This window comes from Mytilus edulis, chromosome 8 (assembly GCF_963676685.1).
Source record: "Mytilus edulis chromosome 8, xbMytEdul2.2, whole genome shotgun sequence".
Lineage (NCBI taxonomy): Eukaryota > Metazoa > Mollusca > Bivalvia > Mytilida > Mytilidae > Mytilus > Mytilus edulis.
The window spans coordinates 69,531,759-69,559,467 of record NC_092351.1 but is presented as its reverse complement, the minus strand read 5'-3'; the positions used below and the strand labels follow the sequence as shown (position 1 = coordinate 69,559,467).

The following is a 27,709-nucleotide window of genomic DNA, read 5'->3' as shown; positions in this document are numbered from 1 at the left end:
ATAACATCTTTAAAAAAGATGTAAACACAACCTGCTGAACCATTGCGAAAAATTAAATTGAATTGAAACTTGCGCTCATTTTACATCAATATCGTTATTTCCAACTGCGCATGTGTTTGCTTCTTTCTGTAACAAACAGGATTAACTGTTTCATTTTCTCAATATGGAAAAGGAAAAGGTATGTATATTGAAATTGTATTCCTACAAAAGTTTAATACTGTTGTAAACTTTGATGAAGTCAAATTGTATCAGCAAAAATATTATCATTAAATAAGATTTAGATATAACCAATATTATGATATTATAACGGATAAAAATAAGATAAACTTTTGCAAATTAGGGCTCATACTAAGTTAATCCTTTGTAATTCCAAAATATGTTAGATTCCAAAGTACACTGATCTATTTATATGGCAAATACTCTTCTTTAATTATAATGTATTATTGGGTATCACAAACAGATAACTTTTATGATCAACAAAACTATTAAAGATAACTTTGAACTATTTTTTTTCTCTAGAAATAGCTTCATTTCAGTCATAGGTTAGTGTCTTTTGTGAATGGAAATTTAAAGATGAAAAAAACGTGTTAAAATATTGTCCAATTACTTTATAAGTAAACAAGGTAATGCAGTATTGCTGTGCCAAAAGTGATTTAATCCTAGCATTCCTTTTTAAGGTCATTTGCTCTAATAACTATGTATATTAATTTTTTTTCAAAGCAATTGACAGAATATTGTCCGATTAAACCAACAAATACCTTTGTTGCAAGTGTTATGCCATTTTTAAGGGTGTCATTTTTAAGGGTTTTAACCTTTTTTTTTATTTAGTAATACCAGGTCTTCGATTCTTCAACAAATTATAATTTGGTAAAGAAGTTCAAAGTATAGTGGATAAAAAGGGTGTCGTCATAGCTCTAAAGACTTACAATTTAAGTTACATTCAAGAACGCTTGTCGCTTCTAATACCTTTCCTGCTTCTATTGTCTTAAAATTACAGTTACATAAAACCATTAAAGTTTCGATTATTTTGATATTGAAGCTGGTGTTAATGTTACTATAAGGAAAATTTAAAAATTATAAATGAAAGAAAGCAAGGTGCATTATTGAATCATATATATCAAATTCATAAAATAGTATAACAAGTTTAATCTAGAAAATCAATATATTAACAAGTTAAGAAGTATTGTAGTTGGTAACTGTTATATGATAAAAACGTCTCAAGATATTCGCTTGCAATACAATTGGTCATCTATGCTAATATTAGATATGCTTGTTCTCATGTTACAGAATGTACAAAACACGTAGGCTTTGCATGGCCAATTTTGTATACGCTGCTGAGTAATTTAACCGAAATTAATGCGAACAGTTATGTTAATATTACGTTTAATTCATGATTTAATATTTTAGTCAGATGTTCACATAAATTATATGTTACTGGAACACACACTTATATATGATATAAGATTAGTGAATCCTGTACTGTGTTAAGTGACATGGAAACTTCCTTCGTCATAGTGGAAAACTTCTTACATGAATTTTTGCATGTATTATCACGTGTTAAAGTTGACCGGTTGTCTTACACCATAGTGGATGGTAAAATAGCAACAAAAATTAATAGGTATAGATCTTAAATTCAATAGTGAAATATTCAGACACTGATATATTTCATTTAAATAAAGAGCAGCAAGTGATAGGGGGTTCTTTCAAATACAGAATATTTTTTAAAAGCCATATATGAAACGAGTAAACATCTTACGGTGTTTATATATCTCAACAAGTACGATTCGATCGTGTATGTAACAATGTTTTAGATTTTAACGAGAGAAATTTATGTATTACTGAAAAATTATTACACCAGGGTTTTCGATATCACAAACTAGTCAAAACATTTACTAAATTTTATTATCGGTATAAGGACATCATTCGTAAATATAGCTCAACATGCAGACTTCTTATACGTTCAGGTATTTCACATCCAATTTTTTATGGAAATATTATTTATAAAGCACAAAAGTGTCAGAATTCACCTAAAAAACTAACAAAACCTTTGAATAGACTTATTAAGAAGGGATATAGTTACGATACTGTTGTCAGGTCATTAAAGATTGCAAATTTTGCGTTAATATTGATTCACTTATAGGGTCTTTATATCGGGACTTACCACATTTATTCAAAAACCAGTTGTTGGCATGACACGGGTTATGTTCTTCTCATATATGTTATGATAAGAAGTTAGCAATATCCTTTAACTCTACCTTTCGCTATATAGATGATGTTCTTTCATTAAATAAGGAATCATATGAACATCAGGCACAATCCTTCCCGTTAGGGGTTTAGTATCATACCATCATAAAAGAGGGACGAAAGATACCAAAGGGACAGTCAAACTCATAAATCCAAAACAAACTGACAACGCCATGGCTAAAATGAAAAAGACAAACAAACAACAGCACACATGACACAACATAGAAAACTAAAGAATAAACAACACGAACCCCACCAAAAAACTAGGGGTGATCTCAGGTGCTCCGGAAGGGTAAGCAGATCCTGCTCCACATGCGGCACCCGTCGTGTTGCTTATGTGATAACAAATCCGGTAAATAGTCTAATTCGGTAGGTCACATTCAGGAAAGGGAAAGGGATTGTAGCTACGACGTAAGGAACATATCCGATATCATTTGTGAAACGGCTATTCCATATCGATCAACCAACTCGTGATGGCGTCCATAAAATTTACGAAGGGATGATTTCAACTTCACCATTTGGAACTCTTGGTTTAATAGCTTCCTTGTGAGCAGCAACCCTGTATCAAGAAAATCATGATAGGAAATGCAAGCACGGGAATATCGTATCAATTGGGAGATATATACCCCGTATGCAGGTGCTGCTGGAATGTTGCTACTTAGAAATGGAAAATTCACAATTGGAAATCTCTTTTGTCGTAAAGTTTTGTTTTCAACTGACCCTCATTGGCAATTTCTAGATGTAAGTCAAGACATGAGGCCGACTTAACTGTATCTGTAGTATCTTTTATCTCTAGCTCGATAGATAGATGCGTTCCACATAGTCACAAAATTTTGAATTATTTAGTGAAAGAACATCATCTATAAAGCGAAAAGTAGAGTTAAATGATATTGCTAACTTCTTATCATAACATATATGAGAAGAACATAACCCGTGTCATGCCAACAACTGGTTTTTGAATAAATGTGGTTAGTTCCGATGCAAAGACCCTATAAGTGAATCAATATTAACGCAAAATTTGCAATCTTTAATGACCTGACAACAGTATCGTAACTATATCCCTTCTTAATAAGTATATTCAAAGGTTTTGTTAGTTTTTTAGGTGAATACTGACACCTTTGTGCTTTATAAATAATATTTCCATAAAAAATTGGATGTGAAATACCTGAACGTATAAGAGGTCTGCATGTTGAGCTATATTTACGAATGATGTCCTTATACCGATAATAAAATTTAGTAAATGTTTTGACTAGTTTGTGATATCGAAAACCCTGGTGTAATAATTTTTCAGTAATACATAAATTTCTCTCGTTAAAATCCAAAACATTGCTACATACACGATCGAATCGTACAAGTTGAGATATATAAACACCGTAAGATGTTTACTCGTTTCATATATGGCTTTTAAAAAATATTCTGTATTTGAAAGAACCCCCTATCACTTGATGCTCTTTATTTAAATGAAATATATCAGTGTTTGAATATTTCAATATTGAATTGAAGATCTATACCTATTAATTTTTGTTGCTATTTTACCATCCACTATGGTGTAAGACACCCGGTCAACTTTAACACGTGATTATACATGCAAAAATTCATGTACGAAGTTTCCACTATGACGAAGGAAGTTTCCATGTCACTTAACACAGTACAGGATTCACTAATCTTATATCATATACAAATTTTACGACCATTCAAGTCAGTATTTTTAGCCAAAGTTTTAAGAAAATGGGAGAGGGGTACAAAACAAGATTTTACAAGAATCATGTACATCTCATATCATTTTTGACTTTTCAAATTTCTTAGATATGTACTTTTTCAATCATTTTTAACAGTTGAAAAAATATGCATTTTGTTCTTAAAACTGAGAAAATCACAAATTTACAAAATTGACAGCATGGTAAATTTTACACAAAATAAGCATCAAAATATGATAAAACTTTCTTATATTAACACCTACCTATAGTTTTTTTTTAAGTAAAATTTATTCAGATTGGTCCACTTCATCTTTATAGAAAGTATGAAAAAACGTTTAATAGTGGAACTGTGATTTTGTTTCACGATAATAGCCCAAAAATAGGTAAAAATCGATGAAAATGGGAAAATCTTCAAAATTGGGCATTTACAAAGGGCAGTACCGTAGCAAAAAAAGAAGTGCACCACCATATGATTTTTTCTTCGCCAATTATATTTTGACAGTCTTATAAACCCAAAAATCAGGATAAGAAAAAAAGTTTAATTTTAGAAATTTTTGGCTCCTCAGAGGTGTACATCCGTAAAGACAAATTTTGAAGATGTTAAATATCGTTTCAGACTTTTCGACTTTCTTTTGCTGTTGATAATCTTCTTTTTCTGTAAGACTTTGTCCATTCTGTCACTTTTGTGTAAATTTGTTTCAATTTGTCGTATGAAACTAAATATGTCATAATCACGCGGATTATAAGTTGTGACAAACGTACGGAATAATATTGCTTAAATTGTTCGATGATTCCTCGGTAGTTTTGGATCGCCGTGATTCTGTAATAACTGGTCCTTTTGTCAGTGCCTTTTGAATTCCGTAATTTAATACTTGTTCCGGGTATTGTTGCTTCTTTAAATACGCTTTTAATTTTTCCAGTCTTTTATTGCGTAATATGTCTGTACTTGTAATAGTAATTATTCTTGACGCTAGATTAAAAGGTATATTTAATTTTACATGTTTTGGATGATTTGAGTCAAAATTTAAATACATATGTGTATAATTGTCTTTAGAGATTATACCTGTGACAATTTTATTGTTTTCCGTTATAATTACTAAAATATCCAAAAACGGCATTTCCCTGACATTTCTGTTAATAGTGAAACGAATATGTGGATTTATAGAATTTAAATCAGAATGAAAATCTGAGACAGATATATCCGAATTCAACATTATAAAACAATCGTCAAGAAATCACTGATCTGATCAAAGGTGTTCTAATATTAAAATTAGAACTCATTACTTTTGGTATTGTCAGCCTATACACAAATATCCCTCATGACTTACGAATTACATATATATATATATATATATATATCTGTCTTTTCTGTCTCATTCTTATATACATGTATTGTTCATATACATATATTGACGAAACGTGCGTATGTCGTATAAAATTATAAGCCCGATTTCTTTGATAACTGTTTAAACCACTGGGTCGTTCTCGAGGGTATCACCAGCCCAGTAGTAAGCACTTCGGTGTTGAAATGAATGTCAATTATATGATATTTTTTTTGTAACTGTTAGCAAAAGTTTGAAATATTCGAAATACTAAGGACTTTCTTATCTCTGGCATATATTACCTTGTTCTTATTTGCACAACTTTTTGAATTTTGGGTCCCAAATGCTCTTCAACTTTATACTTGTTAAGCTTTCTAACTATTTCGATCAAGGCGTCACTGATGAGCCTTATGTAGACGAAACGCGCTTCTGGTATATCCAATTAACAACCTTATACCTTTGATAACTATTTTCCAGAATTTTAATTATGTCCACATGTACATGCCAAATCAGATTTATGTTCTCAATACTGTCCACTTATTTGCTAGAGCTGTTGACCCCTTCTTTATATTTTGTACAGTTTATCATAAGCTGTGAAATTGCAATCTTGTCTTTGAAAAGGAAATTTTATTCCATTGTTTCAAGTGAATTTTCAATAATGTCTCAAAATTAATATTTAATAAAAAAAATGTTGATTTAGGCAAAATGTGTTTCCCTGAACTCCGGAAATATTGTTCAGTCGTATTTTTTTATTGTTTGCTTATGCAAAACCTAAAACCTAAGGCAAATGTTATTAGGAAGCAAAATTACAAAATACCAAACTCCGAGGAAAATCCTAAACCTGAGTTAAGTAATATCCTGGATCCTACTTGATATTTAGTATTGAGAATGATTAAAGTACAAATCTTAATACTCCAATTCCAATTTGTACCTTTACATATATATCGTCCATCGTTTTACTGTGTTCCGGTTGATCCGTTAAAATATATATATGTAGAAATCAAAAAGTTTTTTATTAGCATATTGAGTGGTATTTAACATTTAAAGATTCTTTATTGAAGTTTTAAATTAGCAATGCTGATCTGATCAAAGGTGTTCTAATATTAAAATTGTTTCGCTCTTTACACGAAACATTCCTTTTAACAGTTTTCCTTTTCTCTTCTTTTTCTTGGTGTTTTTTTCTGTTGTTTCCTTTCTGTTTTATTTATTTACCCTCTATCATATCTTTTCAAACATATGTTTACCATTTCTTATACTTTATAACTAGATATTGCATTCCAAAATGGCATATGGGGGTGAGGCAATTTACCTCGTCTAATAAACAGTGTGAGTTGTGATACTTCTTTGAATATATTGTTTCTCAAGATTAGAGTGATATAATCTTCAAATTTAAAAATGGCTTAGTTTTGCTTTAAAACAAGAGTACGCGAACTTTCTTGTATAGAAAATCCTTCAATTGTCACAATTTTCCTTCCATGATTACCGTTGATTTTTACTCAGTGAATAAAACAATCAAGTCAACACAGAAGTGCTGACTACATGGCTGGTGATACCCTCGGGGAATTAAAAATCCACCAGCAGTGGTTGTAAATTAACTCATCATAGATACCAGGATTGAAATTTTATATTTACGCCAGGCGCGCGTTTCGTCTACAAAAGACTCATCAGTGACGCTCGAATAAAAAAATTTCAAAAAGGCCAAAAAAGTACGAAGTTGAAGAACAATGAGGACCAAAAATTCCTACAACTTTTGCCAATACTGCTAAGGTATTCTAATCCTGAGGTAGAAAAGCCAAAGTACATCAAAAATTCAAAGTTTTGTTAACAGTCAATTTATAAAAATGAAAATTTCAATTGATAACTCAAGTCACAGAAGTGCTGACTACTTGACTGGTGAAACCATCGGGGAAAAAAAACTCCACCCGCAGTGGCACATCGACCCAGTGGTTGTAAATAATTCATCATAGATACCAGGATTGAAATTTTATATTTACGCTAGGCGCGCGTTTTGTCTACAAAAGACACATCAGTGACGCTCGAATAAAAAAAAATGTTAAAAAGGCCAAAAAAGTACGAAGTTGAAGAGCATTGAGGACAAAACATTCCTAAAACTTTTCCCAAATACAGCTATGGTTATCTATTCCAATGGGGACAAATTCCACTGATTCCTTATCTTTACATTGACGATATCCCTTGCAACAAATATTTGCGGTCTTTGTAGGTTTCAAGGCACATTTCTGTTCAGATGTCCAACATACTCTTATTTTCCAGTGATATTCTGGCCCTTTCTTAATTGTTAAAGAACCTATCTTATTCATAATTCTAATATGACGTCATATTTTCGTCAACCCGTATAATCACAATATATCTACCTTTAGCGCAAACGCAGTACTACACAAAAAACGGCTGTTCCGCGTTACGGACAACTTAATTTTACTGACAGTTATTCTCAATTTTAGACATCAAAATCCCCAGTTTACGACGGCAAAGATTCAGATACAATATATTTATCTCTATTTTACATCAAAATAAACAAATCAGTTCATTTCAAATTATTTTTCATGGTAAAATTTCATAAAACGAAAATTCCGCGAAATAATGTTATTGTCTTGGCATGGCAACGAAACAAGGTGACGTCACAAATATGTTTCCGTAAACAAAAATCAAATGTAAATAAAGCTTCTTGTACGCCTCAGATCGGATAAAATTACATTGGAAGAAAATAAATAAGTGAAAAATACGATTGAAAAAAAAAAATCATTGAATTATATAGTATTACTAATATTATCAAAATTGGGTAAAACGGAACAGCCAAAACAGTGTCGTATGTATAGGGCTTTCACGGTTAACAAAATTGCCGAATTTGTGCTATTGAAAATTGCTGGAAATTAAAGGGGCACTAGCTACGAGTAACGAACAAAATTGGAATATGATACCGTTTGGGTCAGTCATTGATAAAAGTTTTTAGAAAATTCATTACATAATTAAAGGGTTTAAAATCTTTATAAATATGGTTAAACGTTCGATTTAAACTGACTTGGTTGTTATTGTATGTCAGCAACTAACAAAATGCATAAACAATTTAATTTCAAAAATGGTATCTGTTATTGCATCGATTGCTGTATCATTGAATGACTGTAATGTACATTTATCTGAAGAACAATCTTGGGCCAGTTCTTTTAAATGTTCTACGACATGTTTTAATATATCACGTGTGATATTCATAAGAACTATTATAGGACAATCCTAGGTTACAACTTCTCCTGCAAATTTATTTTGTTTAATATTAATTTTTGAAAAGCATTAATTTAAAATGAAAGGGTTTTTCAGTTATTGAATAGAAACATCTGGTACAGAACAAATAACCAACACCACCCGTCGTACAACCCAAAATTTAAGATAGGATTTTCGTTAAAAAATGAGTTTATCATGGCGATTCTTCATTTGTTTTACGATATGTATTACTAAAAATATTGTTTTTGTTAACAGAATCTCCATTTTTTATATATACGTAGAACATTAAAATTTCAAGGATTGCTAAAGTTGCTGTTGAAGATTTTTTATTTGAAATCATATATGGAAAACTGTACATGTTAAAGACAAAGATTTGCACAGTGCAAACTATTTCGTGTTCTTATAGGACAACTTTTCGTGAAGTCTTCAAGCAAAACGCAATTCGTGTCTGAAAGACCATTCCAAGTTTGAAATATGTGCAATAAAATGTACTATACATTGCTTTTCGAGTCAAATCTATTCGATCTAATTCAATTCTTACAATACATTTAACAACCTTCACTCGTTCATTGTTTTCGAGGATTAGATCAACTACATGTACATATTCAGACTTTTAGGTAAAGTCAAAATCCAGAAACGTGTTGACGCGAATGACTTAATACATTTGTAATTATTGTTTTAATGGGATGGGGAGGATGGTTGCCATTGCAAGTCATTTTAAGTCATGTGTAGTCGAAAGGGTGAACAGACATACGACATCCTTTAGCTAGTCTAAACTTAATATTTGCAGGAGATATTAGAGCGTGGTAATTGGACTGGGCGACTGGACTTCATACTGTCCTGTATAGGATATTGTGTTGGATTGGGTAACGTTTGGAGGTTTCCATACCTTTGTTTTAGAAATGGCGGTGGTAAGTAAGACCATGTGTAGCGTTACCTAATAGTATGTAAAATTATGTAAATATAAAGAAATTGAGCTATTGCTTAATATGGAACAAAATGAAAAAAAGAAAAAATATGGTAGAGAGCTTTTATAGGAGAAAAGAATAAAGAAATGATATAAACTATCTTAAGGATGTTTGCTTGTCATGTTTTGGAATTTTTGTCAGATTTTCGAAATCCTCTGGTTTTATCAATTTGAATGCCTTAAAAAAATATGCCCATGGACCCCCATTTTTCTTTTTATAAATCTTTTATATATATGATTATAAGCCATTGGTAAAAGTCTTATAAAATCTTATTTATTTTGTCAATAGCTTTTGAGAACTTCAACTGGTCAATGATAAAGCTATGAAAAATCAAGAGAGAACATTTTCCCGCCAAAATTTTAATGGCTAATATCTCGAAAACAAGCATATGGACCCTATATTTTTTGGCTTTTTTTATTCCTCAATTCATCTTCTATCAATATATACTAGTGTTATGAAAAGTTATTTATTTTGAAACTGAGCAGCGAACTTCCTTAATACAGAAACAAAAATACACAATGCCAGCCAATTTGGATCTATGGACCGAAAATAAGATACACAAATCAGTTGATCCAAAAGCAAGAATATAAAAGCATTATATAGGGAAACAGTATAAAACTTCACTCATGACAGACATATGGACGTAATTCGATTTAATATGGATATTGCTAATGTTTAAAGTGAGCTCAGGAAATAAATTTAAAAAAAAATAGAAATGGAAAGGATTTAAAAGGGAATGAAGTAAACTAAATAAATTTAAAAAAGGGATTTTTTCCGAAATATACCAAAGCTTAGAAAAACTTAACAATTGTTTATAACACTACCCGAACAGTCGATATTGATCCCCTGTTATGTAGATAGATAGATTAAAACTATAAACAACAATTTTATTTTGAATAGAAAAAGAAAGTAACAATGTGATCAAAATATTCTATAAAAAAGGCATAGTAAATAAAACTCTTAGGAATTCTTTAGAATGGCTCACCAAGTTTTCAAAATTTGTAATAGGTATTTTAATATTTATAAAAGCTGGCTATAAATAAGAATTCAATTGCATGAAGACATTTCAAAATAGAGGGAGGGTTGAGCGCTTACTATCATGTTTAACTTTACCACATTCTCCCGGAGCTCTTAATTTAGTGTTTTTCCTTTGTTGTTGTTCGTCTCGTTGTTTTATTCCTTTTTTCATAAATAATGGCCGTTGTTAATCTCTTTTGAATTGAATTGATTCATTGTTTGTCGCGTTAGAGTCCTTTTACAGCTTACGGGGTTAACTCACTTTTGAAGCCAATACAGTACCTTTTAGTTGTTTATACTTTCGTCCTTTTATCTCCAGTAGGAATTTGTCACACCGTCAGGCTACATCTCCTTGAAGATATATTTCGCCATCTTTGGCAACGATCTACAATCAAGATATTTTATGACATTGACCATAAAACTAAAGGGAATCTTTATTAACATCAATGTCCTGATTGTGCAAATATGTGACCAGCCACGACATATCCAGGCTTATGGAGGTAGAACGTCATTGTGAGAAAAACGCCATTAACTATATGTGACTAGCCACTTCCAAGCTTAGGAGGGTACACTGTCTAAAATTTGCTGTTTGTATATTTATCTAGAATATTCCGAAACAAACCTCTCTGTCATGTTATTATCACATATTTGTTGTAATAGCAATGAAACGAGTCATTTCGAATATCGGTATGAAAATGAGACTGTTCTATGACAGCTTTTATTTATTGAAGGCACTAATTTTATAAAATACAAAATTACTGTATTTATTGGCTCTTAGTAATGTTCAATAGCGTATTTGAATAAAAGTTCAAAGACTTAACTTTGCTACAATACAAACAATTATTAGCTCTATTTTAGAACATGTAATTTAAACTTGTTGAAATGAACTTAGTTTAAAATTTGTCAAAGTAAGCTTTAAGAATTCCTTTTTTTTAAATTCGTCTTTTAATTTAGATTTATCATGCATGTCTCTAAACATAGTATGCGACGCGTATCAGTTTATTAGTAGGTGTTCTCATATATGCGTTTGATACGGTGCATTTATTATGGATATATTTCAGACTCCATTTATGAAAGAAAATTTATAAAGCAGAGCATTTTTTTAGAACATGTAATTTAAACTTGTTGAAATGAAGTTAGTTTAAAACTTGTCAAAGTAAGCTTTAAGAATTCCTTTTTTTTTTAATTTAGATTTATTATGCATAACTCTAGTATGCGACGCGTAACAGTTTATAAGTAGGTGTTCACTTATATTCATTTTATACAGTTCATTTGTTAGGAATATAGTTCAGATTTCATTTATGCAAGGAAATTTATAGAGCAGAAATTTAATTTTTTTTTTGTATCAATTTAAAATGTAGATTCAAATATTTTTCACTTCAAACGATAAAGTAAAACTTCTTCACAACTTATATGTGATGTTTAGTTCGGCGTCAGCAAAAAAGAAGCCAAGAAAAGTGTTTATCTCTTCTTCACAAATACGTATTAAATTGATATTTATCATGTTTATAATTTTTCTAACAATGACGTTCTACCTCCATAAACCTGCAAATGTCATGGCGGGTCACATTTTTATGTGTATTTGACACTTATATCTGTTTCGAAGGCCGTGTTCACATTGACCTAAACTCGGTGTTGTGTAAGTGTAACTCACACGTAAAATAAACAAAATTACGTTCCCATTGATAAAACTCAATGTTTACATGTAGTGTTAATCATGTTTTGTCTACATGCAGTCGATACTCGATGTAGGCCTTGTGTAGATTAAGTGTACACAAAACTAGGCATTTAAAACATTAATTTCACCGTGCATATTTAAGGAAGAAACGATGTTTTAATAAAATTGATATTTATAGCAATTATTTTTTGAAGTTCTTTACAGAAATTTGTCTCAACTTGATGTATTTATTTGTTTTGTTTAGAAATAAAACTTAACGTAGCTTTATTTAGCCCTTATCAAAGCAGCATCATTGCCGAACACATAATTCATTTGAAAATCAAGGTCTTTCCGAATCGACTTGACTTACACAGAAATATTTGCCACTGGTCTTTACTCAAACAACGATTCACTCATAAATGCATTACTTAAAAAGTGTGAGGCAAATGTTTTGGTTGTCTAGTATCTCGGATCCGTGAAATTACACTTAAAAAGTAAAAAAAAACATTACCCCCTCCCTTTGCCAAATGCTTCTTGGAGAAGAAATACCATTTGAACAAACACAGAAAAGATAGAAATATAGTGGTTCCTAGTATATCAATCATTCTTCTTCGTCTGTAAGCATGTGTTGCAGACTACGTTTTGTAATGCTTAATCGAGACATATTTAGTATCTTTAAACTACTGCAAATCATCAAAATTGCTTTCACAGAGAAGCAACCACTTAATTTCAAAAAGGGGGGTTGGGGGGGGGGGGGGTATTTGTTTATTTATCTGAGTCAGAATTTGGCCGCGCAAACGTTTTATTCCGGGTTTTTTTTCGATGCTGGTAATCAAATTTTTTTCTTCAACATTTAACACTATAATGTATGGGGAAACTCTTGATTCAGATTATATTTTATCATCTGTAGAACCAGAACTGTTTTCTTTATCCAATTGGGATTCGGAATATTTCCATCCCCCCTATTTAGAGTCAAATGGTCGTTCCCTTACTGCTAGAAAAGTTGTCTGAAAACGTTTCATTCAATGCTACGTTATGAACATTTAAATGACATAGAGTTTACAAATGTGAACAAATCTTATGTACAGGTAATTAAACAAGGTGTATAGATGTGAACAAATTTAATGTGAAACCAATGTCCAGTACATTAAATTAATTGTAAACAAGTTTACTGTACATGGAATTTGGTGTGATCACGGCCTTATATGTGCAATTTTAAATCATTATAAACTCATCCAAAAATTTCATTCGCGTCTGTTTCTAGTTTTGAGTTTTTCCTGCAAAGCAATCCTTGTCATACTACCAAATTAAAAAAAATGAAATATGTACAAGTATTACATAAAAAACGTGATATAAAAGTACTGATGAAATTTTAAAGACCTTTTTAAACATTTCTATGGTAACTTAAATATAGATTTTTTCGCATTGACTTTGTTTAAGATTTCGTACTATTCGTTTTATTTCGTACAACTTATATGTATTTATTTAAGGTGCTTTCCTTATCCCGTATGCCATTATGCTGTTTATCGCAGGAATACCACTGTTCTTCCTGGAATTGTCACTTGGACAGTTCGCATCACAAGGTTGCATTACTGTGTGGGCTGTTAATCCAATGTTTATGGGTACGTAAGTTCATAAAATATAGACGGTTCTATTATATCAACTTGATTTCCTTTGTCTATTCATTCTCATATTTAAATAGCTGGTCAAACAGGCAGGATCTTTGTTAGTAATGTTTAATTTGATTATGTTTTATTATACCTTACACTTATACTTACATGTGTCTTGAAATCTGATCGATCATAAGCAATTCATTTCTTCAATTCTTTGAAGTTTGAAAGTAAAATTATTTTGCGCGGCTCACATGATAAAACAATTGCCCGATTGAACATACAGTGTTGTAATAAGTGCAAAGGTTCAGTGTTTGTTTATTTTGCAGGAGTTGGATGGGCTATGGTTATGATCAGTGCTATAGTATCAGCATACTATAATATTATTATCATGTACGCAATCTATTACATGATGGCGTCCTTTGTATCCTTGGATACACAGTTACCATGGACTAAATGTGATCCTGAATGGGCTTCAGAACTTTGTCGACATGATCCATATCCGGATTTTAAAACTATGACAAATGAAACATCTATTCACTTCGAAGCTATGAGTAAGATATATCCATATAAATTGCCATTTATTTCTCGGAGAAACTGAATACTAAGTAAAACATTCAAAGTCTGTTTATTAATGAACAATATTGTGATATCGACAACACTGCCGAATTCAGTTACACATCTAATATCATGTATAAACATAAAAGTATCTATCTGCAGTGCAAAGCAAAGATAACATTAGTTAACCAAAGTTAAACTTTCTTAAAAACCTATGAACTGATTCGCACTGTCATAATTTAGTGTAATATGTGTGCATGTGGTTGTTGAACTAGTATTGGAAACGTGGTATTTTTCGATATTGATTGATATAAAATGGATGTACTTTAAGAGTGTGCGTTATACACCCATGCTTTAAAATAAATTAAATTACTTGTTGAAAATTAAAACAATTATAAATAGACACGACTCTTGATGTGTCTATTTATAATAGTCTGGAGGTGTACCTAGATTGTCATAAATTATAAAATACAGATAATGCATTTTTTTAAACAATTGTATACAAACATTATTTAGCAAAGTAAATCGTGCAAATTGCAGACTAACAAAGCAAATAAACACGTATTAATAATTGATATTTTATATTGAATGTATCTGTGACATATATGCATAATAAAACGAATATACATACACATAGTTAATTTTCCAGCATTTAATGTCTTATACTGGATGAGAAAAGTCTGTAATTCTTTATCTCATTTAAGCCAATAGCTGTTGCTGTATCTCAGCCGCATCATAATGCAACCAATTAGAATCGAGCATGGTATAAGTAATTAATTCAAGATGGTGTGTATTTCGACTGAAACTAATAGCTCCGCACCGTAATGCGAAGCAAAAAAGTGAAGAAAGGAAACTGATGACAAAATAAAAACTCTATTAGCCTTTGTTGTTTGTGTTATAATACCCTTACTGGGAAGTTCTCCAATTGGTTTCGGGAATTTTAATTTGTTGTTTAACTTATTTAAATATTGATTTTCACATTTGTCTGTTTTATCTATTTATAGTATTTGCAGTTATTAATATTGACTGTTGTTCTTCTCGTAGGACTAAAAAATAAACCTTGCCTACTGGGATTGTTACCAAACATATCTTCTGCAGTTGGTTTCAATGTGTCGATGATAGAGGACATACCTAATGATTTCTTGGTCTACAACACCACAAGCTGTGACTTGAAATTAAAAGTGCCTAGTGACGAATACTGGACGTAAGTGAAGACTTTTTTCGTTTATCTTTGCTAAAACAAACATTTCAGTTTTTGATTAAAAAAAATAATAATAAAACACAAAAAACATATGTGTTCAAATTTGTGTCTATGATCTGAAATTTGTTTTTCTGTTTTCAAAACTCATAACAATATATTATTCCATATTTGTAGGCGATATGTGTTACGATTGCACGAGGCTGATGGTTTTGGTGATATGGGTGGTCTCAGTTTGAAACTGACATTATGCCTACTATTGGCATGGGTAGTTATTTTCTTTTGCCTGATGAAAGGAATAAAATCATCTGGAAAGGTAATGATAAAATATGTTTCGTCCATATTTTTCGAAAAAGGTCGATGAGTTTTTTTTCTGTTTCTTTTCTGAAATTGTTTTATGATTTTCAATAAAAAGCACCTCATGGTATGTAATTGTAGATACTAGTATATATAATGCAAATAGACCGGTTTTAATTATAGAAATCAAGAAAGCAATTACAACTAAGAAACGCGATTATAACACCTTAACAACACAACCTTCGGAAACGGTGGAACGAAATTTTAGGAACTTAAGAATCCTGTTATCATGAAATTCTGGCACACAAATGCGACACAGTATGTGTTCTTATGATAATGCAGAATATGGCTGTTTTTGTTATTGCTTGTAAGACCAATGGGATCAATTACTATAACTAATAATTGGCCTTCAACAATAAAAACATATATCGTGTAGTACAATGTAAGCTATACACCGGAAGGCAAAATGTTAATCAATTCAATCGTAAAAAATAACGGCACGGGTTTCTACAGTATTATTAAGCAAAATATACGAAATATATGTATGGAAGGCAGCACCCAACGAAAACAGGATTACAGACGCAAGCTATGGATATACAGAAAAAGAAGGTGATGAGGTGAAACCCTCTATTTAACATATAATTTTGCTAAAACGACGCATTACGTGAACAAAGTAAAAACATCAGTTGTGAAACAACTTGAATAATCAGATCGTTACCGTTCAACAAAGATAAAAACTAATACACAAGGATTCACATATCGATCTTGTGTAACGTTTTAGTTTTGTAAAGCGATGAAAAAATATGATGTTAGACTTACCTTAAATGTTCCAGTTTTATGAAGGAGACTGAACGCTACTTTTTAAATTTGGAAAACAACATCAATACTGGTATCAATACACTTTGGTGCACAGTTAATATTCACTAATTTACATTTTTATTAAACAAAATAAATCAATTTTACAATGACTTCTTTCCTGAGAATTTTTATCAAGGAAAATATTTTTTTTTTCGATTATTAAGTAAGTTATATACATTTGTATTAATGATTATTAGTTACTCGTATACTCTGTAGTACCACCTTTGCAGGTCGTTTATTTCACAGCCACATTCCCATACATAATTTTGATTGCATTGCTAATCAGAGGGGTCACCTTAGATGGATATGAGAAAGGTATTAAATTCTACATGACAGCTGACTTTGAAAAGCTTAAAGAACCGAAGGTAACGTCATAGTCCACGATGACTAGTACTTCGGTACTGTTATGATTAAATTCATACATTTTACTATTAATTATGAGATTACATTTCTATTGTCTTATGCCAAACATGACACTGCCTAAACAAGATTGACAAAAGAATGTCTCAGATGTTCTTATTACACATGTAGTGAATCATATCTGATACCGTTGAATATATCTGTTTTGATTGTGTGATTGAATCTTCAATTCGATACTTGTACTTTCATTTTAGGACTTACTGTATCAATTTTCCTCTTTCTTGTTGTTAAGCAGTATGTTTTCATGATATATTGACAAATGAGCAGTCATCTTCACAATACAGGTATTGTAAGAATTAAGGAGATTTGAATAAAAGTCGGAGATCAATTAAATGCTACATTTTAAAGAGGGGTGATCTTAGGTGCTCCAAAAGGGTAATCAGACCCTGCTCCATGTGTGGCACATTTCGTGTTGCCAAAGTTAAAAAAAAACTTTGTAACAAGTCTAATTCGGTAGGTCACATTCTAGTAAATCTTACAAGTATGGAATATATGCAACTTAAATGGCCTTTGTTCCGTTATACGACCTACAGATTTAAAAAAACAACAACATTTAATTCTTTACAGATTCCATAGTTGAATCTTTTGCTTGAATCTTCATTTGTCGTCTGTGAGTTTTAATAGACTAACTGTTCATGATAGAATTTTTTTCTGTTATAAATATTTGTTATAGTTTCAGTTGTATCTAATAGATTCGAATCAAGTGAACCTCTTCTTATATGTTCAGTATACAATTAAGTGTATATGTGTGGGATATTCATCCTGTGTTGTAGACCAATTAGTGGACTTCGGCTATTTGGTCGGGCTGTTGTCTCTTTGACACATTCCCCATTTCCAATCTCAGTTTTACTTTAAGTACCAAGAATGTATAGCAAGGGAAAGAAACGTTTTCAATAATTAAATGAAATTGCCTCTTTAACTGAATGATTTATATTTTGTGTATCTAGTTTTGCTTAATAGACGAATGCTCGAAAGTCATTGATATGTTTCTATCTTTTTCTAAGGTATGGGGAGATGCTGCTACACAGATCTTTTATTCATTAGGTCCGGCTTGGGGTGGACTCATGACGATGGCCAGCTACAACAAGTTTAAAAATAATACCGTTAGGTAAATCCTTGTCACTTTAGCGTGAATGACGCTGATGCAAAATTATGGTTACTTGTCTTTTTCTGTAATATCATACATTTATTGATCACTTTGAAATATTGTGTAAGGAACAGTACATTAGACTTGATGACTTCACATTTCGGACAGTACAATGAATTGCATATTAACTTCATTTATATTAACTTACCAAATTTCAAAAGTTTAAATGTGTGTAACATGAATTTACAGGAAGGGAAAATAAGAAATAATTTCACCAAAATAGCTTCACACAGAAAAAATAAAATGAATGGCATTAGCATTGGGCCGCCGTTTTAAAGAAACATTTTCACAAAAATCAAAGACTAGGAAGGAGCAATTATCTTAAGTTTGTGTCATCTCATTTTTGTATTCTGTATTTAGTTCATTCTACAGATCTTGTAAAGTTATATTACATTAATAAAACGATAAATTCTACAGTGTCTAAATTTCAAGATTTATTGTACAGAAACATACTATCAGCATTTGTTAAAACATATTTATAATATCAGAAACTGGTGTATATTATTTATGTTAAATATTAGAAATATTCCATTGAAGTAGGATAATATTAGTTACATAGTGTGTTAGTGACCTAATACGGTATATATGGGGTCAGTAAATTCCATATGGGGTGAGAGCGAAGCTCGAATCCTCATATGGAATTTACTGACCCCATATATACCGTATTACGTCACTAGCACACTATGTAACGAATTTATCTTACCGACTATCTTAACATGTGAAATTAAGACTAGATTCTCAAAACGAGCAAGCCTTCAATACTGTTAGCGCTAAGAAAATACTTCCATTGATCCTACAAAAACAGATGCCAACAATAACGACTTGTAAGGTTTAAATGTGTTTTATGAATTTGTTTCAATCTTAATCATCAATTTCTTCGTCTGTTGGAACTTTTAAGATTTTTTCTCAGTACCGTTTTGTTTTTTACAAAGGAACATAACACCACTATTAACCGTGTATAAAATAAGCCCCGCCCCCTTCTTACCTAATAAGGAATATAAAGGGACGTAACTCCACTACTAACCGTGTATGAGATAAGCCCCGCCTCCCTACTAACCTAATATCAAATATACACGGTTTGCACGCGGACGCTTTTAACCAATCATATTCCTGGAAATGTATAGGAGGTAAGATAAAGACTTCATAAAAGCCAAAAACACGATTATTCAAAAATATAATGTAATCAAACAACTGTTTAGATAGAATAACATCATTATAGTTATAACAGTGTGTATTAAAGTTTTATCAGCACATTAACATTTACAAATATATCAAACGTATTGTCATGTTTCAGGGATACATTTATTGTGGCGCTAACTAACTGTGGAACAAGCGTATTTGCTGGGTTTGCAGTATTCTCTCTACTTGGATTCATGGCTACACAACTAAATAGAGAAGTTCAAGATGTTGTTGATGCTGGTATAGTTTTTGTTAAAACTAACCTAGAATAGTTTCGCTGGAAAATATTTTTGGCAGATTTAAATTTATCTGTTATTGTCCAAAACAGTAATATTTGCTCTATATTTAAATTATAAATAGTATAAACAATTTGGTGCAATCGAATCATTTTTCAAATTATCGATTATGAATCAGAATTATTCGTTTCAATTTAATTTTTGCATTCTGTTTATGCAAACACTTTAGAAAAAATCAGAAAAAAATTCGGTAGTATGTACGATTTTTTTTGTGTGATTAAACATCCATTGTTGATATTAAAGCATTAATTGTACATGTATACTAGATACGAACGTCATTGTCAGTCGTCATCTGTAAATTGTAAGCTTATCTGTTTACAAGCATCAATTTATAGCATAAAGCTACCTAAGCTTTTATTTTTTACTACATTTATCCAGGTCCAGGCTTAGCCTTTATTGCATACCCAGAAGGAATAGCTAGAATGCCTTTTGCTCCTCAACTCTGGGCGTTTTTGTTTTTCTTCATGCTTTTTACACTGGGACTCGATAGTCAGGTTGGTTTGCTTACTTGCTTACAAAATTGTATTTTTTTAAATAATTTGTTGTTCTCTTATCCGATGATCATTTTGTTTTTAAAACATTCCGATTAGTCAGATATACAAAAACAATATTGCTGTGTTTGATGCGTTTTTTCTAAAGCAAAAAAATACGACGTTAGAGAAAAAAAACATGGACTCTGTTGTTCCTACATTAAAGGAATAATATATTTCTAATCCTTGAAGAACATGCAATAAGTGTAATGAAATGAAGTAGAAAGAATTACATTTTATTTAAAGACCATGTACATTTACAACACTCGACAAATGACGTAGACATATCTAAAGTTTACAAGAGTTTATTGAACATCGAAAAACTACTGTTGCCTCTCACGCATTATTTATGCTGAACTTTTTGAAACACTATAAATTGGAAATATCTTCTCATTGGCAAATTAATGGTTGTATATAAATGTATATATTCACTGAATGTCGACGATTGATTTATTTTCTTTCAACTATCCAGTGAATTTTTATCTTGGTAGTTTAATTTTGACCTTTTGAACACAGAAGCAAAAACATTATACTTGCCAAAAATAAGTAAAATCACAAAAATACTGAACTTAGAGGAAAATCAATTCGGAAAGTCCATAATCACATGGCAAAATCAAATAACAAACTATCCAAATGAAATGTTATGTGTGCATATAAATTAATATCCCAAGAAACAGTCAAAATAGTAATCATGTTAAAATCTGATATGTAATTATTACCTGTAGTTTGCTATGATGGAGACAGTTATAAGTGGCTTTGTTGATACCTTTCCCTCCTTTCTGAGACCAAAGAAGGAGTTGTTTACTCTATTCTGTTGTACAATTGGATTTCTAGCAGGACTGCCACAAGTAACAAAGGTATACCATGTTCATTATCATTGTTAGTGTATGACAGTTTGGCAACTACGTTGTTAATTTTTTTACTATACCGAGCGTCAGTAAAAGAGTGATACTTATGTGTATTTTCGAATAATAGAAATTCAAACGTCAAATGCTCTTCAGGAGTAGACAAATACTTGTTAAACATCAGAAGCATAATCCAATAAGTTCCTACCTTAGTGAGAGCAAAAATCTAATGTAATTACAAAATAATTCTAATATTCCTTAGTTAATCTGCTCTCTTTTTTTAAATTCACAATTAACTACTAATATGTGAAGTATAGATAAAAATGAGTTATAAAAAAAGGCGAGAACGTCATATTTGGCGAAAAAAAAGCGGAGAATGTTTCATTATGGATAATACAGAAAATGTTTTGTTAAAAAGGGAAAAAAATATAATAGTAACATAAACAGTTGTATTCACCAGATGCGCATTTTGACAATTGCTGCCTTTTCAGTTATGCTCGAGGCCAAAATATTTACAAGTCGAAAACACGATTAAAACGTTGAAGAGTTGATAAAACAAAAATTACTGAATTAAAGCCGAACCCAGACAATGGTTAAATCATATGAAAATAATGAAATTGATAATGAAGTCCGCAGCTAATGGTGTTAACAAATCTCAGTTATGTGTGTACTCAATATTGCATTTTCTCTAAAAGAAAAATTATATTTATACCCACACTAATACCTTTAACAAGTCTTTCTGGGATTATTTAGTTAAATGGTCGCCATCGCACATATTAATTAGGTCTTTCAACTTTTCCGTGGAAAGACCTATTGGTTTTCTTCTGATTATTAGGTCTTTCCACTTTTCCGTGGAAAGACCTATTGGATTTTTTCTGATTATTTTTTTTTTCTTTTTTTCTGCCTAATTTTTTTCCTTCGCTGTTTTATTTTGTTTCGTAAGATGTCGCTTAGATTTTTGGAATATGATTTCGAACAGTTTATACGCTTTTGAAACCAACTCTGTTTAACTGAATACTTTCCCAAATAAGAGTTATCTCCCTGAACACTGTTTTTCTTGTTATCTCTAAGGCTTCGCAACCGTATAAGAAACCGACAAATTTATTTTTCCAAATTGCTCGTTATATCCTCAGGATGTTCTGTTTTATTTTGACCGAAGCCGTATATAGATTCCATATGAGAGTTATCCCCGCATTTGGTGCAAGAAAATTGGTACCGTTAATTTTATTATCACCCCTTTTATGTTTGATAAAAGAATATGCATTTCTAACTGGTAAACCATAAGTTATAGAGACCTAGGGTCTTTTGATTTGAGATCCTTGGTCCAAAAAAATAAAAATAAGGTCAAGGTCAAAGTTCAAAGTCATATTATAAAGTTTGATTTTTGCTTATTTTCACCTATTTTCAAAAGCAGTATAACTTATTGACAATTTTTTTTTACTAAATTGTTAGTTGCGACATGTCGTAACACATTAATTTTAGTCGAAAGAGTACGTAGACATTTGATGCCAGTTTTGCCCCCTTTTATATCTAATATTAGTTGTAAGGTAATACAACTCATTATCATATATAGTAGAGGCCTAGAGTCTTTTGATTTGAGGTCTTTGGTTGATGACCTCGAAATTGAGCTCAAAATCAGAATGTTTACATTTCAATTGGTAGCTTATTCCATGCTCCGTAAGCATCCATGCTTATTTTTAAAGCAGATTTATTAAAACAGTTGCCTGTATTATTTTCCTTAGGGTGGAATTTACTTATTAACGTTGGTTGATTGGTATGCTGGGAGTTACAATCTTATGATTGTTAGTATAGCTGAGATCGTCGGTGTGTGTTATATCTATGGTCAGTATGATTACCACATTGTTAATCCACAAATTGTGTAGACACAATATTTTCGTTTTGCTTTTTTTGGTCTTCGTATTTTTTAATACAAATACAATAGCATTTACTTTGGTCAATAATTAGAGGCATGCTTTTAAACCAGATTAAAACAGCTAGTTAAATACATGATAAACGTTATGAAATATTCAATCTAAATGAATTTTTCATAACTTGTGAAGTCCCCACAAAATAAAAATCCTAAATTCTATAAAAAATAATAAATATTTCTTTCTCAAAATAATTTTAATTCGAAATATGCGTTATTACAGTCAGAAATCAATTATAGGTAGTCTAGAATATTCTTAAAAATGTATAAACTCCTAAACCATACTTACAAGTTACAATACATGTTCAGTTGAGGGCAAGGTTATCATGAAAGAGAACAACATGGAACAAATGTGGATATAGACTTTACTTATAAATAGTATACGAAAGGCTAATTGAACTTTTACAATAGTTAAATAAACGCATGGATATTTTTACTGTAAATTTTTACCAATTTTGTTTAAAGTTACAATATGTACAATCATATTATTCCATACCAAATATTTGATTATGTTCTATTAATTTATAAATTTTTGGTTGTAGGAGTAAATAACTTTCGTAAAGACATTGAGATGATGTTAGGAAAACAAAATATTATTCTTATGAGTTATTGGTATTGTACCTGGATGTTTGTTACACCTGTAGCTATTACAGTAAGTTATAAAACACGTGTCTGTATGGTATCATTTTAGTTAGTGAATAATTGTGTCTTCTGTCTTTCAATAAAACTGTCTTTAATCAAAGAAGAAATTAACATACTGGCTCTCTTACTAAAACGGAAAACAAATTATGCAATCAAGTTTTTATAAATATTGCCCCTATATATTAGAACATGGGGCCAGAGATACGATTTGATAGTCCACGTTGCTGTTAATTTGTTTTACTATATACGAAGAAGTAGTCATCTCGTACCCACAACTTCTTCTTACAATGAATATGTCATATAACCATTAACTCCGTACATAGTTTTGCATTTTCTAATTGTTTTTTCTAACCGGGTAATCAGGGTATTTTTATGCAGCAACACAATGAATTGTTCGTGCTTTTGATATGGTTTTTGTTCATTGTTTACCAATAATTAATAGTTGCAATCTCATTTGGTCTCTGGCAGAAAGGGGTCTCATTGACTTATCATTATACATAGCTTTATTCTTATTTATACTCTATAGCCTTCATGATACCGATGCAATACATATATCATGTATAAGCGGCAGTATTTTACATGCTTTAATATTATAGTAAAAGAAACATCTTTATTTTCAAATGTTGTACAAGTTGAAACCATTTTTAAGCAATATTTTGTACATGTTATGACTTTTAGTTTTGCACTTTACAAACTATAACATTAACTATAATTATTTCTCATTAAAAACTTGAATGAGTCTGAAAATAAATCCAAAAAAAATGTGCATAAAATTTGCTAAGTTCGGCGAACATCTATATCGGGTTTGTGCCTAATTCAGTTAATTTGTCAGTCAAGATTATGGAAGATTCCCATGATATCTTGCATACCATAAGCTTGGTGTACTAAGGGTAAACTAGATTATTATTGTTTTACTTACAGTTCATCGTATTTATGTCAGCCCTAAGTTATGCTCCAGCTAGTTATGGAGGTTACGAATTTCCAGGTTATGCACAGGCTCTAGGATGGTTGATGTCATTGTCTCCAGTAGCTGTAATAATAGTTATAATGATCGCACAGATAATACGTAAAGGGGTAGGTCAAATAAATATCGATACAAAATGTATTTTTTTCAGATCAAAACTATTTTGATGTATATGGGATATACTACATTACAATCTTTATATAAAAAAGGCAAGGAACAAAGTTTTCTCAATATCATCAATAACATTCAACTTACTTCCAGTTTTTTTTTAATACTGAATTTCATGATTTTGTTTTGTGCTTTTTTCTACTTGTTATAGAATTTTAAAATATATTTCACTCCTTCTATAACCAATAAAGCAATAGGATCATTTTCCCGATTCATTTCAAAACTTTCAAAATGTTGCCCGATTTATTTTTTTCTTTCTAATTTCAGTTTCCAGCAGCAGTGAAAACTGAGCCCAATTGGGGTCCAGCTTTAGATGAACACAGAGCTTTAGATCCCCTTAGATATGAACCAATACGGCGAGGAACATTCAAAATAAATGGTGATGTTCAAGAAGTTAACGGCCATAATAATATTACCTTCATTGGAGATGAGAAAACAAAATACACACCACATGTGTCAGACTAATTTCAATAAAACATCAAGGATTAAACCAGTCAATAATGGAAACATACAGGATACAATAACGTTATATAAAAAGATATCTTAATCAACGGAGTTTTCATAAACCGTTGTATGCTTTAGTATAGCATTATGCATATATGCTTAAAACAGTTACATAATATCATAATAAATACTCAACAATGGACTCGACCACGACAGTGTTGTACAGTTTTACGAATATTTACGTATTGGTACCTTTTTTACAGAATTTACTATCTGGTCCACAAATTATGTCCTTGTCTATGCTTTGGTATATACATTAAATGAACAAGACAATACATTTATACATTATGTAACTCATCTTCGAAAATTATGTTTTATCCAACATGTCTAAATATTTTGAATGCGTACCTTAGTTGAATTCAGTCACGTGAATTATTTTTTTCTTCGTTTTTATTATATACGTACGATTTCTGGGTTTTTTTCTGTTTAATAAAAAAAAACAAATAAAAGCTAAAGAGTAAAAAATGAAATTGCTGTATTTTATATTACAAATAAAGTTGATTTTATATTATTTATTGTTGCCTGATTATTTTTATGAACATTTGTCCTTGCCAAGTTTTATTGTTATCTTAATACTTTTTAAAGTAGCTGTAACATACCAAACGTACACATATAGAAAAAAACTCTAAACCACGAATGAAATTCGGCATTTTATAATCTAAAAATATCATGCACTACAATACGAACTGTTCTAGCACAATTAAACAAATGCACATATGTTGTCTTTAAAATATGTTTCTTTAATATTTGAAGTCTTCTTTACCACGTTTGAGTTGGAACCCCGCCGAGGGAAGATTTAACATTGTTGTGCTGATATATAGAGTAATATAATATGTGTTTTTTTTAACCGTGTATCAACTTCACCGGTGATCCGAGGGATGGATCTGTCGTAGAAACCTGATTATTTATAATTCAGTCCAGGTTACCGAGTGGTCTACAGTTTGCACACAGTGTTGTTCATTTCGATGTTGTCTCAATATCTCAATAGTATTAGCTCAAATCCCGTCGGCAAATATTTCCTTCCGCAATTTTTTCACAAAAAAAAGAGAGAGAGGGTTTAAGATTCTATACGATAGATAATTTAGCTGATCTGTAAAAATTCCATCTTCAAGCCTTATATATCATGTACTGTGTTACGAGGCTAGATTGAAACTGACGAGAAAAGATAAAACCCAGCCACTATAAGTTTTGATATATAGTACATATTGTAGAGTTTTCTAGTGCTTCGGGAACAGTGCAAGGCGATTTGGTGCCACGATGTATCTGTAGCATTAGTACGAATTCCGCCCAGAAAAGAACAAAACATTTGCTTTCGCAAATTTACAGATCTAATATTGTTGGGTTGATGTTTAGACATTAAATTATAAATATGTAAATCTGAAAAAACCAACAGTGTTAGAATTAGATTTTTCTGCTACCAAACGTTTGTCCGTCCCTCAACAGGATTAGACCTTGCACCTTTGATACACTACAGTACCAATTTAATAATACTGTTGGATATTTAGATGATATACATATGGACTCTCAATAATGACGATTCAGTTGTAAAATAAAGAGATTATCCTGTTCAACTAATTTTAAATACTAGTCAAGCTAATACTGACAATAAACACTGTCCTTTCCTTGATCTTGGTATTAATATCATTAACGGGAAGTTTGATACAAAAAATTCTGATAAAAGAGATGATATTCATTTCTTATTGTTAATTATCCATCTTTAGATGATGTCGTTCCCTTGTCACCATCTTATGGTGTTTATACATCTGAACTTGTACGATTTGCTCGTGTAAGCAACAACGTATTATATTTTAGCGAAAGAACTTTATGTATAACTGAAAATTATTACACAAACTTGTCAAAACATCTACTAAATTTTATCATCGATATAAGGATATCATTCTTAAATATAAATCATCATGCAGACATCTTATACGTTTAGGTATTTCAAATTTCTAATCTTTAAAGGAAATAGTTATTACAAAAAACAAAAACAAAATCACCTCAAAAGCTAACAATACCTTTAAACAGGAGGGATATAGTTACGATACTGTTTTCAGATTAACAAGAACCACTGAACTACATGCTCCTGGCTCTAGGTTGCACTTTGTAAATACAGCTGTTTCTGACAACACGCCTCTTATGGGGAGAAATTGAATATTCATAGAAAATTAATTTTGTTTACATACTGGTTCCCAGTTATGCTCTCTGTGTTCCATATCGCAGAGACAGTACTGGGGAATGTTAACAGTAAATAAACACGTGCATATTGTTTACATTGAAATCTGTGGTAACCTTTCATTCGAGGTAGGGGTAGTTAAGAAAGTTAGTGTAAGTTTAAACTATGAGAAGTTCAGGGCATATAAACGTTGAAAATATGCTGCACAGCCCTATATTTTGACCTTTGAAAAAAATTGTGGTGCAAATGAA

The 27,709-nt window shown here is 31.1% G+C and overlaps 1 protein-coding gene across 1 annotated transcript; it reads left to right on the top strand.

The window, feature by feature from the left end:
• On the top strand, window positions 1-25,793 carry LOC139486133 (sodium-dependent proline transporter-like). Its single transcript, XM_071270854.1, has 15 exons — window positions 1-178; window positions 9,288-9,408; window positions 13,630-13,761; window positions 14,079-14,303; window positions 15,352-15,511; window positions 15,683-15,821; window positions 16,891-17,025; window positions 18,085-18,188; window positions 19,522-19,646; window positions 20,081-20,196; window positions 20,958-21,089; window positions 22,820-22,919; window positions 23,547-23,656; window positions 24,568-24,720; window positions 25,046-25,793. The coding sequence occupies exons 1-15, from the start codon at window positions 164-166 to the stop codon at window positions 25,241-25,243; spliced, it is 1,965 nt and encodes a 654-aa protein (XP_071126955.1). The 5' UTR covers window positions 1-163; the 3' UTR covers window positions 25,244-25,793.
• The last annotated feature ends 1,916 nt before the right edge of the window (window positions 25,794-27,709 follow it).